At 36.5% G+C, this 22,516-nt stretch overlaps 1 protein-coding gene across 1 annotated transcript in view; it reads left to right on the forward strand.

The window, feature by feature from the left end:
• TTC37 (tetratricopeptide repeat domain 37) overlaps nt 1-22,516 on the forward strand; it is a 110,417-nt gene that overhangs the window by 26,028 nt on the left and 61,873 nt on the right. Inside the window, exons 10-25 of the mRNA XM_040241501.1 lie at nt 5,498-5,638; nt 6,439-6,540; nt 7,372-7,511; nt 9,569-9,655; nt 9,739-9,839; nt 10,616-10,742; nt 11,371-11,550; nt 11,858-11,982; nt 12,887-13,140; nt 14,479-14,581; nt 17,040-17,216; nt 17,300-17,444; nt 17,616-17,694; nt 17,777-17,838; nt 17,942-17,998; nt 20,164-20,232. Coding sequence (XP_040097435.1) covers nt 5,498-5,638; nt 6,439-6,540; nt 7,372-7,511; nt 9,569-9,655; nt 9,739-9,839; nt 10,616-10,742; nt 11,371-11,550; nt 11,858-11,982; nt 12,887-13,140; nt 14,479-14,581; nt 17,040-17,216; nt 17,300-17,444; nt 17,616-17,694; nt 17,777-17,838; nt 17,942-17,998; nt 20,164-20,232 — 1,949 coding nt within the window. The remainder of the gene's footprint in view (nt 1-5,497; nt 5,639-6,438; nt 6,541-7,371; nt 7,512-9,568; nt 9,656-9,738; nt 9,840-10,615; nt 10,743-11,370; nt 11,551-11,857; nt 11,983-12,886; nt 13,141-14,478; nt 14,582-17,039; nt 17,217-17,299; nt 17,445-17,615; nt 17,695-17,776; nt 17,839-17,941; nt 17,999-20,163; nt 20,233-22,516) is intronic.

Here is a 22,516-nt window from a genome sequence, read left to right on the forward strand (position 1 = left end):
ATATTTATCCACGTGGGACAGCTTCTTTCCCTGCTGGAATGTTAGTTGTGATGGTTTGCGGAATGGACCAGTGCAGACTTGGACAGGTTAGATACAGAAGGTGTAGCATTATTCTGGGGTGAGAGCTGAATAGTTAAGGCAGGACAATAGGAAGCTGTGCTTAATGGTTTCTTTCTTTTTTATATTTTCATTGCTCCTTGAAGCCGAACTTTCTGTATATTAAGAACTTTTGAAAATCTGGAAGGCCTCCTAAAGGCTGATCTATCCTCCCCCAGAGTACTTCAGTGCCTGCAGAATTTGCTGCTTCAACAGCAGTTAATCACTGGGTTCTTTTCCACTGAGGACAAATAGATTCCGTTCTCTTTTGTCCTCCTTTGCATGTTGAGACTTGAAGATGTGTTTTCAAAATGACTCCGTTTATAAAGTTTCACATAACAAGTAGTGAATAGCTTTCACAGTTGTCACCTGATGAAATGTTACTTCATGCTAAATGACCTTTTTGATTTATTTTGTTTTGCTTTATTGCTGAAATGGGGGAAGATAAAAAAGACTTGGTTCTTCAAACAGAAAAGAGTTTAAGATTTTGTGTTCTAGAAATATTAGAAAATCCAGGTGGAAATAAAGAAATGAGTACATGCTGTTTTTCTCCCTCCCAAGCTAGGTTATTTAAAAAAAACAAAAACGTTTTGTAACACTGATGGATTTCTTTGGGATGTCAGAAATAAAATAGTTATTAAAAAAAAAAAAACACCTCTTGCCTTTTTTTGTGATAAACTTTAGGAGACAGAATTCTTATAGCTATTACTTACCACCTGCTCTGAACCTTTTCAGAACATCTTTCATCAGCTCCATGTCTCGCTTGCCCTGTTTATTTTTTTATTTTGGCTGTGTAGGGTCTTTGTTGCAATGTTTGGGATCTTTAGTTGTGGCATGTGGGATCTAGTTCCCTGACCAGGGATCGAACCCGGGTTTCCTGCATTGGGAGCACAGTCTTAACCATTGGACCACTAGGGAAGTGCCTCTTACTTGCCTTATTGATAAATAAAGGTAATATTGTCAGACTGTCTTAAAGTCACTGAATCTGGAATCTTGGAATCTTTTCAGTGTTAAAAAGAGCAGATAAGTAAATGATTTTCTATTCAGATTAATGAAGTCTGTTTACTTTCTGGTTTTGTCTTCAACATTTGTACAGGTAGTATTTTCAATAAGAATTAGTATGGAGAAGTGGATTGAGAGTTGAAGCTGGAGTATTCCTTGTCTCTTTACACAGGATCGCTAGTGTTGTTATTACTGTTGATGGTTTTTGTGAACACTGTAGAGAAATCCTCTAAGTGCCACTTGATCATATGTAGAGAGTATGTTCTTAAGGGCTTGACATGAATATAGTTTCCTCAAATCTCATTTTGTTTCTACAATTGTGCTCCCAGATGTTAACAAAGGGAGTATGTTGGAAAAATTCACCTTGTTTTAAAAGGTTTTCGTGTTTTTCCTGGACTTTTGGAAACCGTTTTCATCTACTAGTGACACTTTGCTTACCCTCAGTGTGGATGATTGCTGGAAAGATGCCTGACTGGCTTGTCTTCTTTTCATCCTAGGTGTGTTTTCTGTAATCAGGGCAGTTTTAATAGCCAGGATAGCCTGTCATGAATTGTGTTTTTAGGGAGTAAGAGAGTTTTGACTCAGTTGAGTAGAAATTGAAGATAAAATTTTAGTAACCATTTTATTTTCTTTTTTAGAATGGTGACTGTTTTTAATTTTCCATAGTAATTATCAGCCATTTACCTATTCATAGAGTCAGCCTTTTGAGACGTCTGTTATTACGGTATTAATTTTTAAAAAATTTTCCTTTTAGCTGTGCTGGGATTTTGCTGCTGTGTGGGCTTTTCTCTGGTTGCAGCGAGTGGGGACCACTTCCCAGCTGCCGTGTGAGGGCCTCTCATTGTGGTGGTGTCTCCTGTTGTGGAGTGTGGGCCCCAGGACACCTGGGCTTCAGCAGCTGTGGCACATGGGCTTAGTGGTTGCATCTCCTGGGCTCTAGAGCAGAGGCTCAGTAGTTGTGACTCATGGGCCCTCTGCTCCGCAGCACGTGGGATCTTCCCAGCTCAAGGACTGAATTCATGTCTCTTGCACTGGCAGGGGGATTCCTCACTGCTGAGCCACTAGTAAAGCCCCATAATGGTATTTTTAAAAGGTCATTACAATATTTAATGAATGTCTGCCATGTACAAGATACTATGCTCGTCCCTATCTTTCAGAAGTGACTGTTTAGTTACAGAGATAGCAAAGACAGGGTATACCTGTCATAAAGCTAATAATACAGTTGGCATATGGTATTGGCAAATACTGTAGAGTGGTGGTTCTTAAAGTATGATCTCTGGACCAGGAGTATCAGTATCACCTAAGAACTTGTTAGAAATGCAGATTCTCAGGTCTAACAGCAGACCTAACTGAATCAGAAACTTTGAAAGTGGAGCTCAGCATTTTTGGTTTTAAAAAGTCCTCTATCGAACTGGAGGAATCAACCTGCCTGACTTCAGGCTCTACTACAAAGCCACAGTCATCAAGACAGTATGGTACTGGCGCAAAGACAGAAATATAGATCATTGGAACAAAATAGAAAGCCCAGAGATAAATCCATGCACCTGTGGACACCATATCTTTGACAAAGGAGGCAAGAATATACAATGGATTTAAGACAATCTCTTTAACAAGTGGTGCTGAGAAAATTGGTCAACCACTTGTAAAAGAATGAAACTAGAACACTTTCTAACACCATACACAAAAATAAACTCAAAATGGATTAAAGATCTAAACATAAGACCAGAAACTATAAAACTCCTAGAAGAGAACATAGGCAAAACACTCTCTGACATACATCACAGCAGGATCCTCTATGACCCACCTCCCAGAATATTGGAAATAAAAGCAAAAATAAACAAATGGGACCTAATTAAACTCAAAAGCTTCTGCACAACAAAGAAAACTATAAGCAAGGTGAAAAGACAGCCTTCAGAATGGGAGAAAATAATAGCAAATGAAACAACTGACAAACAACTAATCTCAAAAATATACAAGCAACTCCTTCAGCTCAATTCCAGAAAAATAAACGACCCAATCAAAAAATGGGCCAAAGAACTAAATAGACATTTCTCCAAAGAAGACATACAGATGGCTAACAAACACATGAAAAGATGCTCAACATCACTCGTTATCAGAGAAATGCAAATCAAAACCACAATGAGGTACCATTTCACACCAGTCAGAATGGCTGTGATCCAAAAGTCTACAAGCAATAAATGCTGGAGAGGGTGTGGAGAAAAGAGAAACCTCTTACACTGTTGGTAGGAATGCAAACTAGTACAGCCACTGTGGAGAACAGTGTGGAGATTCCTTAAAAAATTGCCAATAGAACTGCCTTGTGACCCAGCAATCCCACTGCTGGGCATACACACCGAGGAAACCAGAATTGAAAGAGACACATGTACCCCAATGTTCATCGCAGCACTGTTTATAATAGGCAGGACATGGAAGCAACCTAGATGTCCATCAGCAGATGAATAGATAAGAAAGCTGTGGTACATATACACAATGGAGTATTACTCAGCCATTAAAAAGAATACATTTGAATCAGTTCTAATGAGGTGGATGAAACTGGAGCCAATTATACAGAGTGAAGTAAGCCAGAAAGAAAAACACCAATACAGTATACTAACGCATATATATGGAATTTAGAAAGATGGTAAGGATAACCCTGTATGCGAGACAGCAAGAGACACAGATGTATAGAACAGGCTTTTGGACTCTGAGGGAGAGGGAGAGGGTGGGATGATTTGGGAGAATGGCATTGAAACATATAATATCATATATGAAACGAATCGCCAGTCCAGGCTTGATGCATAATACTGGATGCTTGGGGCTGGTGCACTGGGACAACCCAGAGGGATGGTATGGGGAGGGAAGAGGAAGGGGGCTTCAGGATGGGGAACACGTGTATATCTGTGGTGGATTCATGTTGATGTATGGCAAAACCAATACAATATTGTAAAGTAACCTCCAATTAAAATAAATTAATTTATATTAAAAAATAAATAAAAAGTCCTCTAGGTTATTCTGATATCTAGTTTAGACAATAGCACTGGATAAAATAGAGGGCGGGACCCCAGTGGTTTGCTTTTGGAGGATGAAGGGTGTACGAAACTAGGCATGTCTATTCTTGGAATTCCTATTTATAGAAGCGAGAGAACGTGTTGACAGAAGGAGAATTCTTGTCTAGAAGCAGGCTTCTTTTTTCTGGCTTATTAACCAAAGTAATATTTCTTCCAATTGAGTCTCACATTTCACCAAACAGTATTGAAATTTTAATTCTTTAGCCATTATGAACTCTGTGAATCTTTGGCGCTAACTTGGACTTCTAAGTTAATATGTAAAATATTATTTAGGGATTGTGCATTGTTGTATGTTTGGTTTTGAAATTTTTGTGTAAATATGTAAGCTAAATGGTATCATGCAAAGAATTCACCTTTAATATCTGTTGCAGAAACAGTGGTTCCATATGTGGTTTGTGACTGTCTGTTTTACATAGATACATAAGCATCAGGTCTTTTTTCAGTTAACCTGTTTTTATTTATTCCCTTGTTTATTGCTTCAAGTTGTAAATTACTGTCTAAATTACTTTTTAAGAATTTTCTTATGTGATTAAATAATTTATTAAAGTGGTGAATGGTATTCACAGTTTATTCTCAAAACAGAAGCCATCCTTTCCACCTGTTTTTCTGCTTTTCTGGGAACAGGAATCTTGAGATTGATTGTGGTTTGAGAAAATGGAAACATAACAGAACCTACAATGTTTTCTAAGCTAATTTTTTTACCAAAATAAATTTAAAATGCAGACATTGAACGATTACTGTGTAAGATTAACCATTAACTTACATAGGAAAAGGAAGTTTTGAAAGATTGCAAAAATGTAGTGCTGAGCTTGTCAGCCTGAGAAGAATGTGACTCAGTCTTTGTACAGGGTACCATGCGCTGGAGTCCACTGCATCTGGCACCGTGGGTGTCAGTCTCTGGCAGCACATTGTTGAGAAATTAGCGAAGATTCTGTCCTTTGACAAGAATTCCTTCATCTAACAACCAAAATTGTTACTGCTGGTGGCAAGCGGTGGCTGAGTCGTAGCATTATGACAAGTAGCCATAGGTTTCTTGTTTGAAACCCTTGAGCAGGTTTGGTTTACTGATACTGCTGTGACTAAAGTGGTTTCTACTTCTGGTTTTAAGAAGAAGAAGGAACATGATTTTTTTTTAATGAAATGTTAATATTTTCTAGATTTGTTGATCTATTTAAGTTTTGAATTCCTGGAATCAGAATGTGGAGGTGTATGTAGAAGCCAGCTTTCGAGATTTAAGTTTTCAAAAACTTTAATCTTAAAACGATTTATGGTGCGTAGGTTTTGGCACATATTGGTATATGTATGCTAATAACTTTTTCTTTTAATTCCAGGAAGTCTTACTGATGAGGGAGAACAGTATTGTTGTAGACTAGTGGAAATGGATCCCCAAAGTGGCGCAGGTCTCATAGGTTTAGGCATTAAAGCATTACAAGACAAAAAGTACGAAGATGCTGTTAGGAACTTAACAGAAGGTAAGTGTGTGGTGTGCTGCGTATAACATGAGGTATAGGTGTTAGTCAGCAGTTATTTATCTTTGGGCCTTTCTTTAAGGAATATATATATTTATGATAGAAGCAAAAAAAAATGTACATACATATTCTGGAATCTGCTTAAGTTTGAATTCCAACTCTGCCATTCACACATTTCAAGACCTTAGGAAAGTTCATTAAACTCTTTGTATCTTATTGTTTTTATCTGTAAAATAAAGATAATGTCTCCATCCTTAGGAGGCTTTAATTTAGTCTTGTCCAGTATGATGTTTCTGGATGAACTTTCATTCAGATTGAGATCTGAGTGACAGATAGAAAGCCTGGCAGTGGGGAGGGTGCTGTGGGCCAAGAGTTGAGATAGGCTTAGATGAGAGAAGAGCTGGCATTTGTGGCACTCAGGGAGATTGGAAAAGGAAGTCTGAGAACAATTGAGGCTGGAAAGGGGCCTTGCAAACCTCGCTGAGGAGTTTGTGTGTTATCCAACTGGGAACCACTGGAAGGTCTTAAGTATAGGGATTTCATAATCCCATATGTATTTTTAGAAATATTCTGGCTACAGTGTAGAGAATGAGTTTGAGTAGAGGGAAGCACTTGCACTGATCTGGGATGGATGATAGAGATCCCAACTGAAGTGACGGGCATGGAATCAGTGTGACTTTGTGACTGTTTAGATATGGGTGACAAGGGAGAGGGGAGGAGACTGATTTGGGAGTGGGTGGTGGGACTGTTCACCTCAGTAGTAATGGAAACCTGGGACTTTGTGATTGCTGTTATCTTCTTAGGGATAAAGGAAAGCCCCCTCTGCACAGCTGGATGGTATCATCTGGCAGAAGCCCAAGTCAGAATGCATAAACCTAAGGAAGCTGTTCTTTCATGCAATCAAGGTATTCCTGACATCTTTAAGGGTGGCCAACCCTGCTGCTTCTTGTCTTAAGGAAGAATGATGATGGTGCTTTATTTTGTATTCTGAGTTGACAGCTAATTTAAATTTTATTGGGGAGATTTAAAAAAGCCCATCAAGTCTATATGCATGTCTACTATTATATTTATTTTTAAACCGACAGAGAGTATTTTTCCAAGGTTACTTACAGTTGGAATTTTGATAAAGTCAGTTTAGGCTTGTGTGGTGATGCTCTGTGTAATAGGGAAGTTTCTCGTGTGTTCTACAACCTTCATTCCAGTGTAGCTTCTTGATTCCTGTAATGTAGATAATAAGACAGGGAAAGGTATCTTAGAGCTTATTTGAATATGTTCACATGGGTCAGTTGTGGGTGTCAGAAATCATGAAAGCGATTCACTGCTCTTGACCTAGTTGGTGACCTTGCTTCTGCAGCTGAGAAATAATTTACCATGGTTTGTCCTAATTTAGCTTCTTTACCCTTCCCTTAACTTTAATGGGCTGTTTTGTGATAGATGCTTTGGCTAAGGGTTAACCTCTGTTATTTAGCAGATATAGACAGCTATTGTTTTGTTTCAGGATGTTCAGTTTTATTATATGTTATGTAAAGATAGAGGTTTTAAATTTTGATCTGTTTTAAATTCAGGTATTTTCATAAAGAGTTCAGGGAAGAATTTATATTTAGCTTTAAATTGTTCTTCATGTATGTTATTTCAACAGTTTATTGTTACTATATCTGTAATTTGTTATGTTACCCTTAAGAAATAAAAGTGAAGTGTTTTGGTTGTCTTCATTCAGCTCTCCTTCCTTTTGTCAGCTCTGAAGAATATAGATAATCTTGGTGTGTCTGGTGGCAGTCTGCATCAGAAGAATCTTTGTCTTCGTTTGAAAGCAGAGGCTTTGATTAAACTCTCAGATTATGAATCTTCAGAGGAAGCAATTCGTACTCTTGATCAGGTAGTCTTATCATCGAATTTTCCCTTCATTATTAATATTTAGTTTCTGGTCAACTGGGCATCAACCATTCTCTCCTTGCCACAAATAGTTACTTAGAAAAATTTTGTGTTAGAGGTTTGAATTCACTAAATCTGCACTTCTTTAAGTTATTTACACACTTGGAAACTCCTCAAGTTATTTGTTTGCTTCTTGGTTAAGTGCTTACAATGTTTTTCATATGATGCAGTTTCTTTATTATTCTCGCTTTTATTCTCCTTTTCACTTTTTGCCCTCTGGGGTTATCACTACTTGATTATTATTAATTTGAAATTCTAAATTTTGCCCTTCAGATAATATTTCATAGATTATTGACAAGAATTATTAAAGACACTAGTAGTTTCATGGTATCTTTAAAGATATTTTTCAGATAAAGGTGATTTTTTTGTAAAATTGAAATTATATCAGTATATTGCAGAATTTTTAATTTTTGTAAAAAAAAGTCCTTGTTTTGTATATTTCTAAGGGCTTTGCATTTCATAGTATTTCTTTAAAATTAGAACAGCTGTCAGAATCCTTCAAGACCTAGTATCTTATTTTCTTGTTTCTACTTGTCTTCTTGTCTTCATCAACAGTTTTGTGTGGATGCTTTGGAAAGGTCTTTCCATGGTTGGTTGGTTGTTTTTTTTTTTTTAACAAAAAAGAAAAGATGAGTTTTTAGAAAAACTGGTGGAATCCAAGTCTGAGACAGAAAATGTACAAGAAAAGCCCAGAACATCTTATAATGCAAGAAATCAAAGAAATTATAAATGGCTATTAGAATTATCTCCAAAGGGTTCAGGAGCTAGCATGCATTGATTTTTGCAGACTAAAGAGGGGATGCTTTGGGAACTAGTAATTGCAGTAGATGGAAAGACATCATTTATATTTAAATCCTTATGTTAATGTTGATACCAAAAAAATCAATGAAACATCCTCAGTAAAGTGAATCTTTGAAGGATGCTAAGGAAGCAGTTAGAACGAAAAAAGTACCCTTTATGTCCTTTATGAACTGTTCCTCAGAATAATCAAATAGATAATGAGAGAAGAATCTTCTCTTTGTTGAATTATGCCACTAAGGAGAGAAGGAATGATAGAATCAGAAAATCACTATTTTGCAGTCTGAAATGGGTTAAAACATCATGAGAAAAAAGACAACTAGACGTAACCTGGTGCAGGTACACATGAGGTATTCTTGCCAGAGCATCAAACCTAATCAGATCAAACTTCTAGACCTACTGATTTATACAAGATACAGGGTATCAGGTAACATGTCAGTACCATGAGAATACATTCATCAAATGCCAGACTCGGAGAAATGATGACAGTGGCCTGTATTTTCAATAGTAAGGGAGAAAAAAAAAAAAGATGGAAGAGAAGTCTGTAAATTAAAAGAGACTTAAGAGACATATCAACCAGTTGAAATGTATGCCTCTTATTTAGATTTGATTAAAACAAATTGTTTAAATATTTTATGAGACAAATGATAAATTTGAACACTGGCTAATTATTTGATGATGTTAAGGATGTATTATTGGTTTTGCATATGTGTTTATGATGGTAGTGTATTATGTTATTAAAAATAAATTTATTTACTAGATATAGATACTGAACTGTCAAGTGAAAATTTATAATTTGGGGGTAATCTAAGCAGGAGTTTGATGAAATGAGTAGAAAGACAGATGGTAAAAGATTGGCTTTGAGTTAATAATTTTGAAACTGAATGATAAGTAGATGTGGGTTTATTATGCTATTCTCTAACTTTCTGATATATTTGAAATTTTCTTTAATGAAAAGATTACAAAGAATGAAAGTGTTAATAGTGATAGAAATCAGAACCTCTATCTGAGTCTTTATACTTTGATCATTCTTTAGTTAAAGCAAACTCTGCTGCATTGTGTTGTGGGAGATTTATAGCAATTCTTTAAATTTCTTTATAAACATTAACATAGAAAATAAATTCTATTTTTTATGTTAATGTTGATACAAAAAAAATCAATGAAACATTCTCAATAAAGTGAAATAAATTCTTTATTTTCTAGGTTTCTGATGCAAATAATATACCAGGACTTTTGGTTCTCAAAGGCTTGGCCTATCTGAACAAGGGCTCATTAGATGAAGCTTCAAAGGTTGGTGTTTTCATTTAAGCTGAATTTTTAAGTTAAAAATTATTTTTGTCTGGATATGGAATTGATAGATATATACTTTATAGATTATGGAAGACCTCTCTTCTTACCCTAACCTAACTGAAGCTCATGCCCTGGAGGCTTTGATTCATTTTACCAAAAAGGACTATCTACAAGCAGAAAAATGGTGAGGATATATTTAGATTGCTCATAAATCTAGACATGTCTTAATTTATTATTTCTTGAAAATTTGAACCGAAGGAATTTGATAAAGATTTTCATTGTTATTTTTGTTGTTGCTAAGCTGTGTCCAACTCTGTCATCCCGTGGCTTGTTGGCTTCTCTTTTCTCCACTCTCTTCTGGAGTTTGCTCAAATTCATGTCCAGATAAAGATCTAGTTTTGCATAAATTTGCTCTTTGTAAGCTTTACTATTTTTAAAAAATGTATTTTTTTTTATATAGCACAGTAACTATGGAAAATTTCATGGTGGATTTTTGAAATCTCATTAGCATTAGCTAATGTTCAATAAGTATGTTCAATAAGTATGTGTAACTGTTTGGTTTTAAGTTCTTCTTTAAATCTTTTTTTTTTTTTTTCCTCATGATTTAAATCCTAAGTCCCAGTATTAATTGCTTAAGTCATGTCTGACTCATTGCGGCCCCATGGACTGTAGCCCACCAGGCTCCTCTGTCCATTGAATTTTTCAGGCAAGAATTCTGGAGTGGGTAGCCATTCTCTTCTCCAGAGGACCTTGTGGACCCAGGGATCAAACCTGGGTTTCTTGCACTGCAGCGGGTTCTTTACCGACTGAGCCACCGAGGAAGCTGCAGCTTGTTTCTAATTCGGCATACTGAATCACTCAAACTTTTAGTGTTCCAGTTAGGGGTCTCCTAATTGTTTCAATCTATCTACCTACCCACCTCCCTATCTAAATATGCCATCCTTCCCTTTTGTGACTTAGTTTTCAGCAAGCTCTTGAAAAAGATGCTGAAGTTGCTGAATATCATTACCAACTTGGGTTAACATATTGGTCCATGGGTGAAGAAACAAGAAAAGATAAAACAAAGGCTCTTACCCACTTTTTAAAGGTAACACATTCTATTATTTAGTTCTTAGTTGAAATGAATTCATTATAAAATCATAAATATTGATAATCAAATAAGTTAGGTACTTAAGATTACTCTTTTCTGAATTGTTTGTGTTTCATCTCTCACACCTAAGGTTTTATGAGAATGTTGTATGGGTTTTCAAGGAGAAAATTAAACCATAAAAATGTAAAAGTTACTTACTTGAGAAACACATGTTATAGAAAATGAAACATAATTACCCTTGGAAAACTATTGCTTTTAGGTAATTCTACTCTGCTTTTATCAGCATATGAGTCTTACATACTTCTCCATGTTTAACGTATATTTTAGGCGTGTAACATCTACAAGTTTTGCATCCCTATCTTGATTCATATAGTCAAATTGATGAAATAATAACTCAATTTCACATTTTTTAAAGCCAAGAAATAATATTTTTATGCTTACTTTTCTGTAAGTAGTGATGGCTAGCTTTCATGTCTGCTTTTAATCTTACGTTAAAGGATGTTTTGGCATATTGTATATTTAATTTTTTTCTTTAATCTGTGTATTTGTGTCTGTGTGTTTTTAAAGGGACTCATCCTAACAAACTTTAATATTCTGTAATTAATCTTTTTTTTTTTTTTCAAAGGCTGCCAAACTGGATCCATACATGGGCAAAGTTTTTTGCTATTTAGGTCATTATTACAAAGATGTAGTAGGTGATAAAAATCGGGCCCGTGGATGTTATAGGAAAGCTTTTGAATTAGATGACACCGATGCTGAATCTGGAGCTGCAGCAGTTGACTTAAGTGTCGAGCTTGAAGAGATGGTATGTCTAATAATTCAAACACTTTTTTCTTTTATTTTATTCTGAGTATAGAAGTAGAAATATTTTTATATGTGTATTTGAAAGTTACTTTTTATGTTTAGATGCTATAGAAGTATTTGTGCCACTGCTTATAAATTGAGTAAATTTTTATTGGCAGATACTGAGTTGCTTAATGTTGAAGGTGTGGTTCAGTATATACCAGTTTAAAAAATCAGAAGTGGTAAATGAAAATATATCTGTTTACATAAATGTTCAGTATTTTTTATGATATTTAATATCTCTAATATTAGTCTTTTCTTTTTGTTAGGAAACTGCCTTAGCTATCCTGACAACAGTCACTCAGAAGGCAAGTGCTGGGACGGCAAAGTGGGCCTGGCTTAGGCGAGGCCTGTACTATCTGAAAGTTGGTCAGCATTCCCAAGCAGTGGCTGAGTAAGGCGCCTTTCTATATTTAACTTCTGTTAGCCTAATGTTTCCTTAAATTAAACTCTATTTGTATCCAAAATGAACTGACAAGTTGCCACCCACCAGATTGTATTTTAATTGAAGAAGTAGCAGAATTTATTTATGGTTTATTGGCTGTTACTATCTGCATGCACTGGAATTACAAAACTCAATTATCTGATATCCTCGTGTTAAGAAGAGAGAGAGACGTCCAGTCAAGTAAAGTCTTCATAGTATCATGTATATGGTAGGTTCTTAGTATAAATTTAAGGAGTGATAATAAGCCAAGGTCAGTATCTTTGTTTTTCTTGCACCAACAAGCATTGTTTTAGGGCAGGAGAGAGATTAGTAGCTTGAAGGGCATTTGGGGCAGCTCATTTTCAGTAGTTTGGCTTGAACTGTGTAAAGAAAATGTATTTGAATCAAAGTTGTTTCTGATTTATGTTAATACCTAGAATACAGGCATTTAAAATTTTCATGGATATGGAATTTGATCTGAAATTAAAACTATGCCTGTTATTTCCATTTTTCAACTCTCATATTTCTTGGTGAGGGCTTATAGACTGTGATGTTCAGATGTATACCTGTTCTGGTAGGATAGGAAATTGGAGTTCTCCCACACAGTCAAGGAAAAGAAATTTTGGTGGGCATTTCTTTAAAAAAAATTTTATTATTATTCATTCCAAAACTACAATAACATTTCTTACTATTAAAAAATTCACATCATAAAAGGAACAGGTATACCTGCTTTAAATAAATATGGGTTTTCCCTTCTTTCCATAAGGGAAACCATGGATATGTGTGATTCAGTTAAATTACTTTGTATTTTCCTCTCAGGTGTGGAAGTAGTTTTATCCCTTTCACTTCTCTTACTCTTTCTTGAAATTCTTAGTTTACAGGCAGCATTAAGGGCAGACCCGAAGGACTTCAATTGTTGGGAGTCATTAGGAGAGGCATATTTAAGCAGAGGTGGCTATACAACAGCCTTGAAATCCTTCACAAAAGCCAGCGAGCTGAACCCAGAATCCACATACAGTGTGTTCAAGGTGGCGGCAATACAGCAAACCCTCGGCAAATACAAAGAGGCAGTAGCTCAGTACCAGCTGATCATTAAAAAGAAAGAAGATTATGTGCCTGCTCTGAAAGGTAATTGCTTTTTAATAGCTCCTTTGACTTTTTGTGATGCCAAAGTATAAAATCCTTGAATAAATTTCTAAATGTATTGAGTAACTTGAAAAGAACTTCTTTAGTCAATCACGTGTCCAGTAAGAACCTTTTATAGTATAGGTTGTTACGTAGGTCTGAATCTAGAAAGGTCAGATTTTGTTTTGTGACAGTTAATAAATGGTAATGTGATAGAGATACAGCTTTTAGATAAATAGCATGATAGGTAGTGGATCTAAAAATTAGATCTCTAAAACAGGAATTTTCCTACTCTTGTATTTTGATAATTAATTCACTATATCCTCAGAATATCTTAATAGGTTTTATTTACTAAGTTATAGAACCTCATTTTTTTCAATTTTTTAACTTTAGAGGCAGCTTTCATTGTTTGTAATCATCTAAATTAATTTTAGTTCCTTTATAGGTATCTATTCCTTCTTATTTTTGTAATTTAAAGTCAAACACCACCACACATATTTTATTACTTTTTAAATGATTATTTCTAACCATTAAAAAAAGCACTGGAGTTGACTGTATTTGCTTTCCTCCATTTCCTTTTCCTTTTTAAAGAATCAGTGAGGAGTTTAATTCAGAAGTGTTGTATGTCATAAGTGACATGTAACTTAGACCATGAAACCCTTTAAAAAATATTTTATGAAATTCCTTAACAGAAGGAGAATTCACATTTATTAAATGTTTACTAGGCAATTTAGGAAATTGCTATTTCTTTTAATTTTTATAGTATGAACGTGAAAGTCACTCAGTCATGTCCGACTCTTTGCAACCCCACGGACTGTACAGTCCATGGAATTCTCCAGGCCAAGAATACTGGAGTGAGTAGCCTTTCCCTTCTCCATGGGATCTTCCCAACCAAGGGATTGAACCCAGGTCTCCCGCATTGCAGGTGGATTCTTTATCAGTCGAGCCACAAGGGAAGCCCAATGAATATTTTGAATGTAGAGAGATCAAATCTTGTTTCACGACACCAGATGATAATAATGTGATAGCAGGTAGCATCATATTAGGTATTTATTAAGTAATATCCCCATTTTCAAAGATAAGATTTTAAGAGGTAAGTAATTTGTTGAAAATCATGAAAATTCGTAGGTTTTGTAGATATTATCTTTTGATACATGTTTACTCCAACAGAACCCTGCCATTTGAATTCTTCAATAAATGTATGCAAGACCATGCTTAAAGAAACTTTTTATAAAATATCATTAAATTTTGTCTGTAATATTAAACCAATAAATTTATTTGATGTTCATTTTCAGTGTTTCTTTTACATATTTTAACAACTATAAACTTACCTGATTTTAGGTTTGGGTGAATGCCACCTCCTGTTGGCAAAAGCAGCTCTAGTCGATTATCTTGATGGGAAAGCTGTAGATTACATAGAGAAAGCACTGGAATATTTTACTCGGTTAGTATTATTATTTATTGTGTTTATTTTCTTAGTATTATAATAAAGTCAAATTATAAAATCATTCTCTGTTTATCCTATTAGCTATAGCAGTCATTATTCAGAATCGCAAACATAAAGAATGACAGACTAACCAATTAATTCTGCAACATACCTATTGTATTGATTTTGCACTGGGGAACAGATATAGTTTCTTGCTTTTAGCAGCTGGATTGCTGGATGCGTAGAGAAGAGTGGGAAGGAAGAAGTAGCTAGTGGAGCAGCAGCTTGGGTACCACAGTGTTCGTGTTCTCTTTCAGGAGACCTAGAGGTACAAGTATCTAATTGGAACTGGTTGGTAGATGGCACTTTAAGTGTACAACTGGCTTTACAGCCAGTAGTTAGAGCCTGTGTTAGACTTATGGGTAGGACTAAAGGTGAAGTAGCAGTCTGATTGTTCCTGGAGAGAATTTGTGTAGGAAAAAAGGTGGTATCTAATAACAAGAAAGACAGAAATGTTTCAGCAACTCTGGTTATTTTATGGAACTATATTCATTATTTAAGTGGAATGTTATTTGTGATAGATGGCTATAAAAGTTACACAAGTTAGATGCAGAATTAATTTTTTTGCTCTTAAACATCTTTATTGTGCTTCTCTTCCTTTCTTTTCCTACTTGCCCTCTCCTCTGTGTCTGATTGATTTTCTTGCTCTCGAATTAGTTGCTTTGAATATGAATCAAATTTGAAGTGAAAGCTTCATTCTTTTTTCTCCCTCTGATTTGTGTACTTTCTTTTCAAGTCTTTCATAACACTTAAAACTCTTTCCATAGAGAATGGTATTGTGAAGAGGGTGTAATTTGTTTGAACTAGCATTTAAGGGTAAATGTGAGCCTTTGATTGATGATGCTTCAGCTCCAAATACTGCCTTTCTGAGTGGAGAATTTTGTTCTGGATACCATGTAGCACTCACAACTAATTACAAGCAGTTATATAGAACTTTTCAAGTGATAGCCCCAGGTCTTGGAGAAGGCAATGGCACCCCACTCCAGTACTCTTGCCTGGAAAATCCCATGGACGGAGGAGCCTGGTAGGCTGCAGTCCATGGGGTCGCTGAGGGTCGGACACAACTGAGTGACTTTACTTTCACTTTTCACTTTCATGCATTGGAGAAGGAAATGGCAACCCACTCCAGTGTTCTTGCCTGGAGAATCCCGGGGACAGGGGAGCCTGGTGGGCTGCTGTCTCTGGAGTCGCGCGGAGTCGGACACGACTGAAGCAACTTAGCAGCAGCAGCAGCAGCAGCAGCCCCAAGTTTGTATTTACTTCTATACTTGAATGTTCACATGACTTCAATTCTTGTGTAAGGGCAATAGAAGTTATTTTACTTTACAGATATTTTATTTTTTACTGAAGTTAAAAGGAGGTAAGAGTTTGGGTTGTTAAAACTGCCAGTGATTCTCTTCTTTTTTCCCTCTCTGTTTTCACCTTTCATGCTGTCAATTTTGGAAACTGCACTAAGATACTTAGGCAAAGGAGCTACAAATAGTATTGCCGTTCCTCCTGATCCTCACATTGGGCTTTTAGTGATGACTTCAATAATTTATCTTGTTTCTCAGAAAGACATTGGAAAATGATTTTTGGCTGGACTCCATGAGTAGAAAAGGCTATGAACAATGTTCCATCTGCTTGTCCATCTGCCAGTAACATAGCTGTTTGTGATGGCTGATTACCAAGACTTGGCTTAATTGTGCAATTGCTGTGTTTTATTTATAAGATTTTCAGAAAAGTGAAGAGAATGAATAGCTGAGATTTTCTCATTCTAAAAAGAAGTGCCCTTTGCCACCATAGTTAATATTTTTATTTATTTTTTGAGCTTGTCCACTGAGTCTTACTTCCTTCAATAAATAGGGATTTTTCACATTTGCATATTTAGATTTTTGGTATCCTTGAACTCAGAAAGTAAAACTCCTTTGGATCACCAAATATATTTGCTATGTTATACATTTGCTAGTTCTTTTTTTTAAATTTGAGGGTGATCAACCAAAACCTAAGTTTATGATAATCAACTAAGAGAGATATACTGATTTTAATGGTTTGGTTTTTGTTTAAATAGACAAACACAAAAAGCAAATTTAAAAGATCCAGTATTAAAGGTAAATTTTAATGGTCCTGGATAATTTCTTGATTTATTTATGGGATTTCTGCTGCTTCTAAGAAAAATGATAACAAGTACCAAAGAAATGTTTGCACAGTTTCTGTCACTTAAAACGATTCCTTCTCCTTCCCCTCTTCCTTTCTTCTTAAAAAGGAGGTAATAAGATATAAGATTTAGTAAATTCAGTAAAGCATTTCCTGCATTTAATTAAGGAACTAAAAACTGTATATGTGTACACTTTCTTGTTTTAATTGTATGTAGTGAGGGAGATAAATGCCATACTTTTTGGAAATAATTTTTAAGCATCACAGTTTCTTTTTTTAGGGCTCTGCAGCATCGTGCTGATGTGTCTTGCCTTTGGAAGCTAGTTGGGGACGCTTGTACCAGTCTGTCTGCTGTTTCACCATCTAAAGTGAACGTCAGTGTCTTAGGAGTCCTTCTAGGTCAGAAAGAAGGAAAACAAGTATTAAAGAAAAATGAGCTCCTCCATCTTGGAGGAAGGTAATTTACAAAGTTGGTCATTTGATTACATTCAAATTAGAACGTCATAACAAAACATAACATTCACTTTTATATTTCCATAGATGTTACGGTCGTGCATTAAAACTGATGTCTACATCTAATACGTGGTGTGACCTTGGAATTAATTATTATCGCCAGGCACAACATCTAGCAGACACAGGCAGCAACACAGATGACCTTCAAGAGTTGTTGGAGAAATCTATGCATGTATGATTTTGAGAAATTTTTTATAAACTTTTTTTTAAAAAAACTAAGGTCTTTTCTGAAAGATGCTTTTAATAAAGTAAATACTAGAGTGTTTTCACATAAACTCACATTTATCTGTATATAGATGCTGATATTCCGAGAAATAAAAATGTATCTAATTTTACTTTTCAGTGTCTAAAAAAAGCTGTGAGACTTGACAGTAATAATCACTTATACTGGAATGCTCTTGGTGTAGTTTCCTGTTATAGTGGTAAGAATTGAGTTAACACTTAAATATTTTTAGATTGTTTTAGACAATAAAGTTCAGTTTTATCAAAGTCTGTATTTTTCAGGTATTGGAAATTATGCCCTTGCTCAGCACTGTTTCATCAAATCAATCCAGTCAGAACAAATTGTGAGTGTTCTGTGTCTCTATGAAAAAGAACATCGAAATGTACTGTTAATAATTTTCTGAGACTGCCATGTAGACAAGGGACCTAATTTTATTTGTTTTTTAGAATGCTGTTGCATGGACCAACTTGGGAGTGTTATACCTTGCAAACGAAAAAATTGAGGTAAATACTATATTGTCTGCTTTGTTGTTTTTTAAGTAAAGAACGTTTTCTATGTATGATCTCTTCATAATAACTAAGCTTCTTGTGGAGAAATACTTTGCACGTTGTTTATCTATCTGGCATTCTCGCTGATATGCTAGATGTTGGATAGCATTTACTTTACTATATTGAACATTGAATGTGTAAGATTTGTTTTCCTTTCCATGTCCCGAGAAATTTCTGGTTTTATAATTATGTTGTATTAAACAATTACATTGAGATTAAACAATTTTATTATGAATTATTTGGGTGTTTTTCTTTTTATCTTTCATACATGTGTTAGGGGTGGGATGATGAAGTAAGGGCAATGATTAGTACTCTTTAGAAACTTAAATTTAACCCTTGCTTTGGTGATTTAGATTTGCTTTTAACAGATACTAATCCCTTTATGTGTTCGGTGTACTTTGTCATACTTGAACAGTTGTGTGTTAGACAATTGGAGCTACAGCAATGCGGAGCCTGTTGTGGGTCTTGTTTGCTCCTCTGGTGGCTCAGGTGGTAAAGAATCCACCTGCAATGCAGGAGACCTTGGTCTGATTCCTGGGTCAGGAAGGTCCGCTTGAGAAGGGATTCAGTCCAGTTTTCTTGGGCTTCCCTGGTGGCTCAACTGGTAAAGAATCTGCCTGCAATGTGGGAGGCCTGGGTTTGATCCCCACTTTGAGACGATCCCCTGGAGAAGGGAAAGGCTACCCACTCCAATGTTTTGGCCTGGAGAATTCCATGGGCTCTACAGTCCATGGGGTCGCAAAGAGTGGGACACAACTGAACGACTTTCACTTTCAGAAGTTTCCATGGATCTGTAGATGATAGCATTCGATACTGTTTTGTGTTTCAGCCAGTATATTGAATATCATCCTTTAAAAATAGCTCAGTGATATTCTCAGGGATACATGAAGTCTCTGCAAAGACTGCTTTGGAAGACTGAAAATAAAGTGAAGAAAAATACTAATTTGGATCTTAAAATATGTGAAAATATTTTAAAAAAATTTAAGCAAAGCCAAGTCTTAGTTAATAAGCTATGACTGTGGTTTTATGGTAGTGTTGCCCGTGAGCCTACGTTCTCGTAAGGAAGAAAAGACAATATCAGCCATGCAGAGATTATTGGGAAAACAGTGTAAAGCAACATATAATAAGCTATTCTTCATAGAAGAAGAAAGAAAAAAAACGTGATTTTAAGTGTCTAAGTGGGGTGTCTTGAAAGTTTCCTAAATGCTTAGTGCAGATTTATGTTGGCCATTCCTTTTCACCCACTAGCAGTTCTCAGACCTTACTGGTTATTAATAGTTTTATGGTCCCAGTTAAGGCAAGGGGAATAGATACAGTCTTCTCTAAGTATTTCCATTAAACCTGTGTTGTGGTAGTTGCTCAGTCGTGTCTGAGTCTTTGTGACCCATGGACTGTAGCCCTCCAGGCTCCTCTGTCCATAGGATTCTCCAACCAAGAATACTGCAGTGGGTTGCCATTTCCTTCTCCAGGGGATCTTCCCAACCCAGGGATTGAATCCAGGTCTCCTGCACTGCAGGCAGATGCTTTACCATCTAAGCCACCTGGGAGGCCCTCCGTTAAACCTGTGGATTAGCAAATAGCTGGGTGATCGACTGAAAATTTTGCAGACCAAGAGGTAGACACCTGTGGTGCCCTTTCATTGAGGACCAGAATTCCCAAGCCTGTAGAGAAATCCGTTGTATTCAGAACTCTTTTGTACATGCTCAGTCGCTGAATCGTGTCCAAGTCTTTACAACCCCATGGACTGCAGAGTGCCAGACTCCTCTGTCCATGTAATTCTCCAGACAAGAATACTGGAGTGGGTTGCCATTTCCTCCTCCAGGGGATCTTCCTGACCCAGAGATCAAACCCGTGTCTCTTGCATTGGCATCCAGATTCTTTACCACTGAGCCACCTGGGAAGCCTCCAGTACTCTTTTTAGGACTAGGTATTTGAGACATTGTTTTAAGTGTTGCTGCACATGCATGTGCAAATTGTGCTTAAACAGTGAAGTTTTAGTTCACGGTTTCATTTCTATTTATGTTTACAGTCTGATTTTTCTTATTCTCTTATGCTTTTTTAATATAAGCGATTTAATACTAGATTTATAAACTGACTATTTTTTTGTCTTTTTTTCTTAGCAAGCTCATGAAGCTTTCAAAATGGCTCAATCCCTTGATCCATCTTATTTAATGTGCTGGATTGGACAGGTAAGATACATAACGTATAGTTATTAATAACCTGTGATACAAATAACCTATTAATAGAAAGTGGTATCAGTTCAGTTCAGTCACTCAGTCATGTCAGACTCTTTGCGACCCCATGGACCCAAAAAGTTTAGATTTTTGTACTGCCAAATAGGAATCAAGTTACTAGTCTGAGTCTGTCATTGACTAATTGTTTTAACTTATCAACTGCTGGGATTTCACTTTTCACACCTGGAGAAGTTGATTGGTCTGAGTGGCTTCCTGGGTTTTGTGTCTTTCAGTTCAGAGAATAGTGGAAGCATCACCCATAGTAGAAAATCAATAATCAGTGATTCTGTTCAGTACAGTTCAGTCACTCAGTTGTGTCTGACTATTTGTGACCCCATGGACCGCAGCACACCAGGCCGCCCCTGTCCATCACCAAATCCCGGAGTTTACTCAAACTCATCTCCATTGAGTCAGTGATGCCATCCAAGCATCTCATCCTGTCGTCCCCTTTTCCTCCCGCCTTCAGTCTTTCCCAGCATCACGGTCTTTTCAAATGAGTCAGCTCTTCACATCAAGTGACCAGAGTGTTGGAGTTCCAGCTTCAGCATCAGTCCTTCCAGTTAATATTCAGGACTGACTGATCTCCTTTAGGATGGACTGGTTGGATCTCCTTGCAGTCCAAGGGACTCTCAAGAATCTTCTCCAACACCACAGTTCAAAAGTATCAGTTCTTTAGCGCTCAGCTTTCTTTTTAGTCCAACTCTCACATCCATACATGACTACTGGAAAAACCATAGCCTTGGCTAGTTGGACCTTTGTGGGAAAGTAATGTCTCTGCTTTTTAATATGCTATCTAGGTTGGTCATAACTTTCCTTCCAAGGAGTAAGCATCTTTTAATTTCATGGCTGCATTCACCATCTACAGTGATTTTGGAGCCCCCCCAAAAGAGTCAGCCACTGTTTCCACTGTTTCCCCATGTATTTGCCATGAAGTGATGGGACCAGATGCCATGATCTTCGTTTTCTGAATGTTGAGCTTTAAGCCAACTTTTTCACTTTCATCAAGAGGCTTTTTAGTTCCTCTTCACTTTCTGCCATAAGGGTGGTGTCATCTGCATATCTGAGGTTATTGATATTTCTCCCGGCAGTCTTGATTCCAGCTTGTGCTTCTTCCAGCCCAGCGTTTCTCATGATGTACTCTGCATATAAATTAAATAAGCAGGGTGACAATATACAGCCTTGACGTACTCCTTTTCCTATTTGGAACCAGTCTGTTGTTCTATGTCCAGTTCTAACTGTTGCTTCCTGACCTGCATATAGGTTTCTCAAGAGGCAGGTCAGGTGGTCTGGTATTCCCGTCTCTTTCAGAATTTTCCTCAGTTTCTTGTGATCCACACAGTCAAACGTTATGGCATAGTTAACAAAGCAGAAATAGGTGCTTTTCTGGAACTCTCTTGCTCTTTCAAAGATCCAGTGGATGTTGGCAATTTGATCCCTGGTTCCTCTGCCTTTTCTAAAACCAGCTTGAACATCAGGGAGTTCACGGTTCATGTATTGCTGAAGCCTGGCTTGGAGAATTTTGAGCATACTTCACTAGTGTGTGAGATGAGTGCAATTATGCAGTAGTTTGAGCATTCTTTGGCATTGGCTTTCTTTGGGATTATGATGAAAACTGACCTTTTCATCATAAAAAGGTCACTGGTCACTGCTGAGTTTTCCAAATTTGCTTTCATATTGAGTGTAGCACTTTCACAGCATCATCTTTTACGATTTGAAACAGCTCAACTAGAATTCTGTCACCTGCACTAGCTTTGTTCATAGTGATGCTTCCTAAGGCCCACTTGACTTCAGATTCCAGGATGTCTGGCTCTAGGTGAGTGATCACCCCATCATAATTATCTGGGTCGTGAAGATCTTTTTTGTACAGTTCTGTGTATTCTTGCCACCTCTTCTTAATATCATCTGCTTCTGTTAGGTCCATTTCTGTCCTTTATTGAGCCCATCTTTGCATGAAATGTTCCCTTGGTTTCTTTAATTTTCTTGAAGAGATCTCTAGTCTTTCCCATTCTGTTGTTTTCCTCTATTTCTTTGCATTGATCGCTGAGGAAGGCTTTCTTATCTCTTCTTGCTATTCTTTGGAACTCTGTATTCAGATGCTTATATCCTTCCTTTTCTTCTTTGCTTTTCACTTCTCTTTTTTTCACAGCTATTTGTAAGGCCTCCCCAGACAGGCATTTTGCTTTTTTGCATTTCTTTTCCATGGGTATGATCTTGATCCCTGTCTCCTGTACAATGTATG

This window comes from Oryx dammah, unplaced genomic scaffold (genome assembly GCF_014754425.2).
Source record: "Oryx dammah isolate SB20612 unplaced genomic scaffold, SCBI_Odam_1.1 HiC_scaffold_5, whole genome shotgun sequence".
Classification (NCBI taxonomy): domain Eukaryota; kingdom Metazoa; phylum Chordata; class Mammalia; order Artiodactyla; family Bovidae; genus Oryx; species Oryx dammah.